This window comes from Phalacrocorax carbo, chromosome 13 (assembly GCF_963921805.1).
Source record: "Phalacrocorax carbo chromosome 13, bPhaCar2.1, whole genome shotgun sequence".
Taxonomy (NCBI): Eukaryota; Metazoa; Chordata; class Aves; order Suliformes; family Phalacrocoracidae; genus Phalacrocorax; species Phalacrocorax carbo.
The window spans coordinates 16,317,388-16,330,479 of record NC_087525.1 but is presented as its reverse complement, the minus strand read 5'-3'; the positions used below and the strand labels follow the sequence as shown (position 1 = coordinate 16,330,479).

The following is a 13,092-nucleotide window of genomic DNA, read 5'->3' as shown; positions in this document are numbered from 1 at the left end:
GTGTTGCAGTAACTTCTCTGCAGTTGGATCATATCAATAATGCCAAACTGACAGGAAGCCACCTCTCTTTTCACACATCTACTCAGAAACCACAGAGGAATAAGACTAAAAATTAAATAAATATAACACAGACAACACACGCAACAGAACAGACGTGGAAAGTAAAGGTTGGAGAGTATGATGAAGGAGGAAATTGAAATGTCTGGACAATGAGAATGGGTCTCCGAAGAGCACCACTGACAGTCAGACAGACTGCTATAAGCCATTAGAAAAACAAAGCTGGGAGGGGGAAGAGAGATCAGGCGAGGAGAGGATATGGAAGGGCATGCCTTGTTTACTTCATCCAAACCAAGAGCAGCAAGACAGAATGTAGACTAGAGGAGGGCTCACAGCATGGTATGCCAAAAGAAAATGCAAAACATGCCATCTCAAAGTAAAACCAAAACTGAGAAACGAATTCATTTGGTAACATCTTCATAAATGAGTTTAATAAATGTCATTAAAATGAATGTGACAGAGTACGAACTATCCATGGCACTTTCACTGGAGCAGCACAAGAGCTTTAATGAGTACTGTATTATGAACAACTGGGCTCAAAACAGGACCAGCAATGCAAAGAATCAGGTATTTGGTTGTTGTCAATGGAAGGTGAGACTACAAGAGAACATGAACTACACTATTGGAAGACGTGTTTTGAAGGAAGACTCTGGGGGAAGAAGGACATCGATGAAGGTGTGAATATGGAGACAATATGGCAGCACAAGGGCTGGTAAAGACAAAATATACATTGTCACGATACAGTACAAATGAAAAAAAGAGGAGGGGAGATGTTAACAGTAAAGCCTGCTTTTCAGATGCAACAATCTGATACACAAATGACTCCACAAGGCGGGGGGGGGGGAATTCTAAAAAACTTATAAAAGTTATACTCTTTTATTTTGTACTTCCTGCAAAGAAGTTAGTGCGTGAGTCACAAGAACCGATGGAGAGGCAAACTGCTAGTTTCTCTCCTCTTTGAGATTGGGGGCTCATATATAAATATACACACAGATATATATATATACACACACATAGACAGATGAATATATATATGTATATATGTGTGTGTATATACAGAGAAAGATAGACAAAGATGTTATCTTCCTGTGTTCTTGGCAAGGAATTAGTCCTGAAGTTAGGAGGAGTGGAGGTAGGATTGAGGTTGGAAGGAAAGGTAACGAAGAGGGCATACCGCTTTCGGCTTCTGCAAACGACAAGAAAAAAATTGCAAATCAAACACTTTGATAAGAAATCAACTGACACCAAAGCAAAAGCAAAAAAACCCTTTATTTAAAAGTCTTCAAGGCTCAAAGGTTTTTCTGCTGAGAATGAGAACAAATATATGGACAGACAAAGAGAAAATTTAACAAGAGGCATAAACATGGGGTGCGGGAGGGAAGAATCCTGGTTAGGCTTTCCTTCTTGCTTACTCTTGTGGAAAAAAGAAAAAAAGGAGGGGGGGGAAGGAAGGCAAAAATATCTCTAGAAGGGATTTTAGATGAGGAGTTTGAATGTCTGCATTTTGAACTGATATTGTTTGCTCTCTATTCAGCAAGCTCTGCTGGGACATTTTTGGGTTGATGTTCTCCATGTTCCGTGAGCATTTTTTCTGAGAAGAAAAAAAAACCTCTACACAAATGAAGTAAGAAAGACCATTTTCTAAGCTGAAACATTTGGTTTACACCACAGACACAAAAACTTATTTAAGAGATTCCTGCTCTTAAAAACTGATTATAATATCCCCAGATGCTACTAGAGATGAAGGAATGGCCAACTCATATTATGACCTGGAACTAGTAGAGCACAGACCTTAGTAGCTCGTCAGAAACCCACTATAGTCGTTCACATTTTATAAACTCAGAGGTTTCTTTGATAACTGAGCAGTAATTTAAACATTATTAAATATATAAATGTAAAGCTAAAAAAAAATTCTAACAATGGCTATTTTAATTAATCTTTAAGATACGTTGATGAGAAACAGTTGCCTAAAAAGGTAAACGTACGATAGACACTTTACCCATTATCTGAAAATGAGTCTGTATTTATCATATCTATGACTTATTACCTATACTTAGGCCTGAAAAAATTTAAATTCTGCCTTTAATGAAATGTTGTAAAAACAAAAATTGTTTGTAATTAACAGTCTGATACTGTCAAAACTTTTTATCAAGGTGTGCTTACTGTTTTGTGCAGCCTTATTAGGAGTCAGGAAAAAGAGAAAAAAATGCCATTGCAAGCAGGAAGCTCAGCTGCTGCTAACTGGTGCATTAATATTAGCTTGGATAGAGTTCTGATGATTTATAATTACTATTGATCTCAAATTCCCCGTGGCAGAGTTAACAGAATTTGGCTGTAAATCAGAAAGCTTTAGAAAAGTGGCATCTAGGAGACTGCCTGGGAAAAAACAAGTGGGTAGGTAAGTGAGTATTTATGCCGGTCTCCATGTAACGAAGATATTAACAAAGCCAATGGAAATTCTGCCATTGACTTACAATGGTGCTAGGATTTATCCTTAACACTGAGGTGAAAATTTAGAGGGGGGATTAGGAAATCTGGAATGCCCTCACATGACCACTTGTGAGAGCTGCACACACTGCTGAAGTCACTTTGCCTTGCTTTCGCTCCGAGTGCAAAGTGATGAAGGCAGAGGAAACTAAAAAAAGGAAGCTCCCTGTGTAAGTAAAAAAATCAGATCTCTAATTTACTTATATAGCTATTCTGTTACGAATAGTAACAAAATGAAAATGGTGGGATAAGATCTTCTCATCTCTTCGGCAGAAAGAAGCCTTTGAAAATTTCCTCTGCTCCTGAAAATCCTGGTCCTAGACCTGTCTCAGCTCTGGCAGGAAACGCTAGCTCTTAATAACAAGGTGCCACCTCCATGATATTCTAAATTGTTATTTATATTTATCATTGTTGCTGTAAATTGTAAGTGATGTAAAACCTCTCAATAGTTTTACGAAATAGAATCTAAATTAAAATCATAAAAATAAATTGGCACCTATCTACTGTTGGTCACTCTCAGAAAGAGGGGAAGCTGAAAGGGTACCATAACCAGCTCCCCCTTCAGCTTTATGAAGAATTACCAATGAAGAACTTAAATATGAAGTAGAATAAAATATTTCCAAAGGCAACATCAACCAACATAACTGGTTGATAATTGGATCCATAATCCATATGGATCCACAATTGGATAAACAAAAAATTTATCTTATTCAAAGGCAGCTTGCACTTGTAAGCCATGTTATTCTAATTTTTATCTTCATTCCCTGTCATTTCATTTGATTAGATGCAAGGAAATAATGCAAGTATAGCTAAGAAGTGAGAAACTGAAGCTTTGTTCCATTACCTTTCCGGTTAGACTAAAAGGCTCCAGCTCAGAAACCCACAAATATGTACTTATAGTATTTGGGTTGAAGAGCACAGGAAGGGGTAGAACAGTAAAGATACGCTGTAGGTAGCTCTGTGTTTCACCAAACAGTGACTATAAAATTATCACTGATTAATAAAGTCAGCAGATATTCCTGTGATCCGGGTTGTAAGAAAATGTGAATATCTAGCTTACATGCTCTCCTCGTTACATATGTATTCACAAAAACCAGCTGTTAACATCCCTGTGTTAGTACTGTTTCCTGCAATTTTTAGGCTCTTTTTTTTCCTACCACATTAATTAATTGTCAGCTGTTACCTGCAAGGCTTTAAGTAAGCAGGAATATGTGATTGCATGACAGTGTGCTACTTTTTGTGGGATCCTCTGCACCACCTTGTGATTAAGAACTCAATCCAACTCCCACTGAAGTTAGTGCAAAGAATGATATGGAAGCCATGAATTATCTGTTATTACTGAAAAATACTTTAATATTAGCACTCATGTCAGTAAATGACAACTGGAGTAATGACAACCTAAAGTTGGGCAATAATTCTTAGGAGAATCAACGGAAACCAAATGTTTTCTAATACTAGAAATACAAAATCTGGTAAATCACTCCATTACTGTTACTGTCATTTTTTTTTTTCTAGATTAAAAAGATTAAACTGTTTAGAAACAAAAGAATAATAAATCATTTGCTTTATATTAGCTAACACAGAATGAGATCATTCAATGGAAAATTATTTTTAGAGCCCCTGGGAGCTAGAAACATTTTTTTTTAAAATCTGATATTAAAAAAAATAAAAAGGATTTCTTAATCAGCATAGCGTGGACAAAAATGATACCCAATAGCACATACACCACTTCACATATCACTTTATAACACAGGAAAGAATCAAGCAAAACCAACCACAGGGCCTGGAAATACTCTTACGATCAGTTGTAACACTGCGTTTTCCATGTCAGATGCCCCACATAAGTTTTCGAGATATTTTTCACAAAGAAAAAATTACAACATGTAATAATAAACACTAAAATAAACTTTCAAAACCTCACAAATTGTGGCATGAGCTCGAATGACGGAAATGGTTCTCCTGTGAGGAGAAACAACTGCCCTCACAAGTTTTGGGTAATGAGTGGCCAAAAATAAGATGAACTAATATGTATCATTCCAGCTTTACTACAGTAGTACAGAATATAACTTTTGACAGAGGAAAATAAAGCTCAGCTCAGAGTCCGCATTGTCATACTTGCACTGCAGGTGCCTCCCCTTGCTGCAGAGCACATTGATAACGTTTCTGTGATACAAAACCGGACGTTGGTAAAGCCCTGCAGGACAAGCTGATAGCCTGACTCCTGTGTTCACTTGGAATTTTATGAATTTTTGTAGAAAAAAAATAATGGCAAGAAACACTTTTTTTCCTGTCTGTGAATCTGTATTAATAATAATGATTTTTTTTTTTTCTTTTTGGCTGAGGAAGGGAGTCAGCCAGTTGGTAACTTCAAGGCTAAATTAACGTTTTCCAGTTTCATGATGTTACTCAGATATGCAAGTTTTGCCAAAACAGATGCCATATAAATACTAGGTTTATCCTAATATTTCTGTTCATCCTGTATCCTAAGTTGGTTCTCCCCAATTCATTTAGATGAAATTATTATTTTGACAATACACATAGCCATAATGAGACTTGATATCACACCTGCTTTCCACTTTTCTACTTTCAGTATAAGCGGGACCTTCAAACAAAACCGACAGACTATAAAAAAAAGCATTGTATGTTTTTGTTTAAGTAAATAAAGAAGCACTTAAGTAAAGAAAGAACTTCTGGAGCTGGGACATACGTGTCACTGTCCCCCCACCTCCTACTAAACGTTCTGCCTTGAGCTAATTTTAGGGAAGAAGAATAGGGCGGAAATAAAGGCCTGTCAGCGCTATGTGAAATGGTGTAATGTGATGGCATGCTAATTATACTCTGAAATGTTTCAAAAATATAAGAATAGCTATATTCATTCTGGGAAAAAAAACAGCGGGCAAAATCCTTGACGGTGCATTCCAGAACTTCAACATTTGTAGGCGTTGGACATACCTGCTTTCTCGCTTTTCCGACTTGTATTCTATGGCTATCATTAAGAGCTTTAGTTTCGCAAACACCAGTCTGCAGGAAGAGAAGAGGGCGAGAGTCAGTCCTTACTCACAACCAACACCGCGTACGGGGAGACGGCTGCAGGGTACGTATTTTCTTTGAGAATTTACGCTAAGACCAGTTAGGTATACACAGAACATATTACAGTCATTTTATTTTGAAGATAATGAACACACATTCTCTGAAAAATATAAACTGCCAAGTTGAGAACAGTAATGTAAGCACCAACACCTCGTTACTAAGTCTACTTAAGCAATAACAACAAAGGTCACGATACGCAACATCAAATTGCATTTGGCTATAGTTGGGGACGTCTTGAGGAAATTTTTCAAATCTTTGCTGGAATTCAGCCGTATGTTGATGGTAGTTTGCATTCCTTAGGAAATATGACTGTACCGAACTAAAATGAAAGTATGCTATTATTAAGTCAGGATTTGCCAACCGCTGTCACAGAGGAACTGCATGACTGGAAGCAATTTGTACAAGTCAGTAAAAGCAGCTATTTATTAAAACAACTCAAGGCTGATATTCGTAGACTTGCAGAACTGAGAGTTAGCAAAACACCATTTGCTTCAAGCTAATAGGCTAGCTGGGAATAAACAAACCAAGCATTTTTTTGTAAAGTAACTAGAAACCATTTTCTAACTTTGCCATTGAAATGTATGCAAAATCAACTCCTGCCTCCCGTTCTACGAATCTGTCACAAATTCCTCTAGGGCTCACCTTTCAGCTAGATGGCTGCCATCTTCTGTATCATATGCTAACTTTTCCAGTGCTCAGTGCTTCTCTACAAACTTCCTTACTTCAGTGTTCTTAATATTTTTGCATATATTTTAAGGATGTTTACTTTCTTTTAAGCAAATCTAAGCAATACTCCCTATAGTTTGCATCAGTCACATACTGAGCAGAAAGCAAGGAATTGACTGCTGAACTGGCAATGTTCCATTTCTCTAATAAGTTTCAGAAATTACCGTGAACAGTTAATTCCCGCTATTTCTTCAGGATAAGGGAATAATTACCGATAAGCACGCATGTAGTTCTGACAAAGCTGCAGCAACGTGCTGCATATCGCATACGGATGTATACACTAGCATTTACATCGCATTAAGTTCTGCAATGTAATACTTGAGTATATTTTTTTCTTCAAAAATTTTCCTTTTAAAGGATTTTACAAGTACCCCTGTAGCCTCCTTGTCTAGGGAACGTGCTGGTTTTGGCTGGGATAGAGTTAATTTTCTTCACAGTAGCCAGTACGGGGCTGTGGTTTGGATTTGTGCTGAAATCAGTGTGGATAACCCAGGGATGTGTTAGTTCCTGCCGAGCAGGGCTTGCACAGAGCCAAGGCCTTTCCTGCCCCTCACCCCACCCCACCAGCGAGGGGCTGGGGGGGCACAAGGGGCTGGGAGGGGACACGGCCGGGACAGTGACCCCAGCTGACCCCAGGGATGTCCCACACCACACGGCGCCATGCTCAGCACATACAGCTGGGGGAAGGAAGGGGGAAGGGGGACGCTGGGAGGGATGGCGTTTGCCATCCCCAGCCACCGTTAGGCGTGACGGAGCCCTGCTCTCCTGGGGATGGCTGAGCCCCCCCTGCCCGTGGGGAGGGGGAAGGGATTCCTCGGTTTGCTGTGCTCGTGTGCGCGGCTTCTGCTTTACCTGTTAGACTGGCTTTATCTCAGCCCAGGAGCTTTCTCACTTGTACCCTTCCGATTCCCTCCCCCCTCCCACCGGGGGGCCGTGAGCGAGCGGCTGCGCGGGGCCTGGCTCCCAACTGGGGCTAAACCATGATGGGGAGCCGGGTGATCTCTCAGTATTGGGAAGTTAACACAGAAAGACGGATAGGGGCAAGCTTCATTTAAGGTTTTCTCAAAACTGATTGAAACTCTTATCCTACCCCCAGAACTCCAGCCAAGGTCAGAAATGGGCAAACAAAATCCTGATAGTTACTGAATTCTTGATTAGCCTATCACCTCCCACAATATTAACAGGTTAATAAAGCCTGACTATCAGCTTCGGTAAAAAAAAAAGAATAAAATAAAATAATCGATTTGCAAACACGTTAACACTAGAGTACCCTGTATGTTGTATTAAGACTTTTACGTATCTGTTTTAAAAAGATGACATCATAAAATAAAAGTTCATGAGCAGTGAATGTCAAGAGTTCTAAATCTTATTTTTTCATTTTGACTGCCTACATTCCTTAGGAAACACACTTAACTTCTCTTCCTTGGTTTTCTAGTATTTGATAATCTATCTCTCTATCTATCTTCCTAAAAAGAAAATAAAACAATAAACGCAACATAAAGAGATGAGCGCAATGCTACCCTAATATCTGGCATCAGTATCTCATTCTTACCTACAGATTTACTAAAAATATTTAAGTGGTAAAATAAACAGGTTTAGATGCACTCGGGCCATGCAATTAAACATTCGGATTAGTAAGCCTCGCCATTTAACTGTGCTGTGCAAATGCAGTTTGACGTGGTTAAAACAAGAAGCAAAGCTCTTATACCTGCTTTTTCCCCCAGATACATAAAGAACCTTGTAATAAGAAGTTAGAACGCTTTTTATCTCAAATTATTATGTAGAAGTCCACAAAAAGTGTCAATGACAGTACATGAGGCATTAATTTCTATTTTATTTTCAACTGTCAGCATCGTCTGCTAACTACTGATGAACACAGATGGCCACGAACAAAAGCTCTTAAGAATTTGAATCTGACTGTTTCTATCTACCTGGGGAGAAATAAATTGTTTTCGACATTAAATCTTCCTTCTTTACTGGTAAGACTATCATTGGCATAAATTAACCATAGATACCAGCTGTACTATTTCCATGTGAAAGTACCGGGATATTTAGAATTTAAAGAAATTATTGTTCTCCTTCATGAGCAGCAAAACATGAATAGAAAACCTTGCTTAGTTCTAAATCATTCAATTTTGTACCAAGCATTAAAAAAAAAGGATTTTAATTAGAAAATCTACTGGAAGGAAGTTTTTTCTCTTCAAACAGATTTTTGATTGAAATCTTGTACACCGTAAATCATTCAGGCTTTTTCCTCAGGGTCAGTTATAACATTTTTTGCTGAATTAGTTTGACAAAGGAATAGGTACTTTCCTCAGGAAGGGAAAAGTACTTTCAATCTACTTCCATATCTTGGTTCAGCTGCAGTTAACAAAAGTATTTTGATATAGGATAAATCACATTCCTGTTCACCTAATGAAAAATAGATGGAAAAATACGAACCCTGATAAAAAAGCAGAATCTTACAGTAGCATCTTCAGCTGAGCAAATTAGTTGTGGTATCAGAATTCTTTCATAAATATATTATTTGTGCATAAGAAATAGCTTGAAAAGATGACAAATTGGCAACTGGCACTTTCTTTGGTACTTGCTGGCACGCTGTGTTCCTTAGGAGTGGAAAGTATCGGAATATCAAATACTTTAATGGAGCAGCAGCATCTAAAATGCGTGCAGTCGATGATGTTTGTATCATAATATATATTTAATAACCCAAATATCCCTTTCAAAGGCTCGTTAATGTCAGGCTCAACTAATTTCCAATCACATGAAACTGGCAAAAGCATGGGCGCCTTCTGCTTTCACCCTACAGCTAGGTTCTTCCAGATGCTGAGCACTTGTGTGTTGCTCAGGCAAGGGAAAAATATAAGGAAATACTCCAGTAGTAGAATTTCACAGAATTATTAAAAAAGTTTAAAAGTGAGAAAAAGAAATTAAAAAGCTATCAGCCCTGTCACATGAAGCTGCCGAGCATTTGGTATGGGTCTTTTAACCACTTATACTATGGTCCTAACAAAGTTTTTAGCAAGAATTTTGCTGAATATCACTCATGTGTGACTGTGGACAACGCCTTTTGTGTTTTCCATAGGAGACCAAGATCCTATGAGGTCATCCAAAGACCAAAAGGAAAACCCATCTATTAAATTCTGTGAGATTGGGTTGTAAACAATTACCGTAAGTTAAAATAATTTTAAGAACACTGAAGTGAGCCAGGGTTTGCATAAATCAATCAAAAAAGGCAAAAGTACTCTTTAAATCTAGCACAGTGGAAAAAGACCTCCAAGACAAGAACTCTGCTAGGATAATGGTAGTGGGAAAAGTAGACATCCAGAGGCAAGAGAGAATACCAAATATATATTAAGATATATAATATCTTAATATATAAAAACATATCTTAATATACAAAAACATATAGCGAATACGGGTGAATCTCGACAAAGACCAGGCTCTTCTAGTGAGTTCATGAGTCATTATACAAACAATATAAGTGTGTAGAGTGTGACTTAGGGCAACTCACGACATAATATGACATACATCACTCAGTGACATGCATTACTCTCTCTATATACACACATACACACGCAGAAGCATTTCATACCAATTAATTATTTGTACCAGTTGCAGTCAGTGGCTGCTGATAAGACCAAGAGCAGGTGAGCAGATAGATTGGCTGCTCACGGTAGCGGATACCGCCACCATCACTCGGACGGTAGCGAGAATGTGAGCTGAATATTTAACAGTTTGTGGTTGATGACCTGTCAGTCTGTTATGAAAACACCGAATGTAAGAAATGCCAATACACTGTACAATGTAGAACACTACATTGATTTTTCTCCGTATTTCCCACATCAAATATTACGTTGGTTTACGAGATGGTTCCTGGTTTGAAATGCAATGGAATTGCTGTGGAGTGTGGTGGAATACATCCCACTGCAAAACAGGGCTGAAAAACTCGGCTGAAGGGTTTAAAAAATATTTATCCTTCATTACTTTTGTCCACTCTTATCCTGCTAAACAAAACTCCCAGTCCACTGTCCTTCCTGGCTCCCACTAAAGCTGATCGTGCTGGAATAAGAAAACTAAGTAAGGATATTGTTCCTCTAAGAGCTCTACCGAAGGGTCTTAGGGTAACGGCAATACCTGTGCACCTAGCTCATTAATATGTAACACCACATTTTAATTTTCAATGTGCTTTAATTAACCTGAATTTAATAGAGTTATTAAACTGCTGGAGAATTTGAGATAAGTCTTTTTCTTTAATTGAAACTAGGAAATACAGTTAATTAAGCCTCCAGATAATCAAATGCTTGAGGAGAGCTCTAAAGTTTACATGTTTCTAAATCTCAATAAACGCCCTTTCTTTATTGATTATTTTATCTCAGCTCTACCAGCACAGTTAAATGAATGTCAGCTTCATGTCAAACAGCCTCAGTCACACGTTTTTAAGAACTCGTACAGACCCTCACCTATGTGTGACAACAGTTTGGTGTGGAGATCGAGTTTTCATGGTTGGAGTTAGTGTAAGCAGCACAAATTACCATTCATTCTGAATATAACACAGATTTCTAGAGCACGTTATGAGACTTTCCACATCAAGATATCCAGGCAAAGTTTTGCGCTTACAGTAATAAACGTTTTCCCTCAATAATCTAGTAACAGTCTGGTTATCGCAGCGGAGGGTTGGATTGTGAGCGCCTTCGTTTTATTAGCAAGTTGAAGACTGGGCTCTGTCACGGCTACATCCCAGAAAAAACACAGATTTTTAGATGGATAACATTTGTTTAACAGTTGTTTTGCCCTCGTTCTTATGCCTTAACCTACGTTTACACTACTGTAAAAATTTGAAAAGGTGGGATAAGTGACAGGATTTGAAGCAAAATCATTCTCCTTTACATAAGAGACGAAATCTTACGTCTTCCACTCTTTCCTCCTCTAAGAATGGAGTCTGCAGAAGCTTTTCTATGTTATCTAATCAGACATCAAACTCTTCTGAGTAGGGTCTGTTTCTGTTTAGGCATTTGAGCAGTGCCTAGCAAAAGCTCTCCACAGTCTGTTGTGACCTTCTGGTACGGCTGTAACGAAGAACGATGCCAACACAAGGCGGAATATGGCTCTGCTAAACTATCCTGACCACGTCTCTTCTCCCACGTCACTAGCGATAGAACGAGCGGAAACGGCCTCAAGCTGCGCCAGGGGAGGCTTAGACTGGGTATGAGGGAAAACGTCTTTATTCAAAGAGCGGTCAGGCCCTGGCACAGGCTGCCCAGAGAGGTGGGGGAGTCACCGTCCCTGGGGGTGCCCAAACAACGTGTAGCCGTGGCACTTCAAGGCATGGTTTAGGAGGCCTGGGGGTGTGGCGTAGATGGTTGGATGTGATGTTCCTAGAGGTCTTTTCCAACCTTAATGATTCTGTGATTCTATGTTTGTGGCAACACTATTTATCACAGAAACCTTGTGCATACAAATCTCTCATTCATAGAGTCATTCTAGGACAAATATAGGGCTTTTCAGTCTCTAGAAATAAAGTTGTAGCATGGCTTATGCTATGGTTATATACTATATGTTTCAAATCCTCCTTTCTCATTAGAGAACAAACATATTTTTTCTGACATATTTCACTTGTTAAAAGTGGTTTGCAACCAGTTCCACAGGGCTCTGGGTGCCACACTGATTGTACGCCTCTGTGACATCTGTTTCAGTTAATGACTAGTTTCCCTGGAATGGGACATAAGCCAGGACGGTGACACCAACAACCACTATTCAAAGAATGGGAATCATTAGAAGAAACAATAGGGCAGCACTTAGGAGTAAAAGAACTCAATTTAAATGGATTGCTGATGAATTTGTTCAACCCTGAAAACATCTATGCTTTTATTTACCATCACTTAATTTCCAAATCTCTTCTGAAAACAGGCATTACAGTGTTTGGAATACTTCCATGCAGTGATTGCTTTAATGTTTATTTTATTGGATCCCATCTGATGTAGCAACATTAGGACTGCAGCAGAGTGAAAAGGTCTCCTGCAGAAACCTCAGATTTCACTGGAGAGAAGGCAAATACTTTTGTATATTCATATGTATTTCTACTTACTCACAAACTGCAGGGAAGGACAAACCCACAAAGGCACTGGACAGATATTCTGTATACATTTCATTTGCAACTCCTTCCAGGTAGTATTTCTGCCACGTATCCTCCTCAATCTAAAACAAAGAAACACAGATGCAGAGCTCTGAGTAAACGAAAAAAAACTTTCTTTAAAATTCACAAACAAGTGCTTAAACATGAATCAGATTTTAACAAATAAGTCAGTAGCCAGTTATGGCAGTTAATATTGCTATTTTTTACAGGATTTCCTGGAATGCAAAAAAAACCCCCACCAGTCCATGTAGTCAGTAAATCAAGCAGCCTGTGTAAAAACAGTGCACTCCATTCTTGGCAAGCACATTCAGCTTGAGGTGAAATAAGGTTGTAGAGAGCTTGAGGGAAAAAAAAAAAAATCTCTATTTTCTCTTTCTGAAAATTCTCTAGTGAAATGGTCGCGTTATATTGTTATCTGGGTCTCTCTGACAACGTTTCAATGTTCACCTTGCTTAGAAGTTGATCAGCACTCAAAACTCAGCATTTAGAATTACAATTTTTTTTTTTTCTTCTCTGCATCTATAACTAACAAGGAAATATGAGAAACAGATATTGAAACAATTTCTTCAATGGTCCATCAGTGCTTTAGGACAACA

At 38.5% G+C, this 13,092-nt stretch overlaps 1 protein-coding gene across 16 annotated transcripts in view; it reads right to left on the bottom strand.

Annotated features, from left to right (window-relative positions):
- Positions 1 to 13,092, bottom strand: part of KCNMA1 (potassium calcium-activated channel subfamily M alpha 1) — a 510,436-nt gene that overhangs the window by 119,634 nt on the left and 377,710 nt on the right. For 8 of the 16 annotated variants that reach the window (XM_064464921.1, XM_064464922.1, XM_064464924.1 and 5 more), the window contains 3 exons: positions 12,449 to 12,558; positions 5,497 to 5,565; positions 1,232 to 1,243 (listed from right to left, as the gene is read on the bottom strand). In XM_064464921.1, the coding sequence (XP_064320991.1) occupies positions 1,232 to 1,243; positions 5,497 to 5,565; positions 12,449 to 12,558 (191 nt within the window). The remainder of the gene's footprint in view (positions 1 to 1,231; positions 1,244 to 5,496; positions 5,566 to 12,448; positions 12,559 to 13,092) is intronic. The other 8 variants (XM_064464926.1, XM_064464920.1, XM_064464925.1 and 5 more) reach the window with 1 other exon arrangement.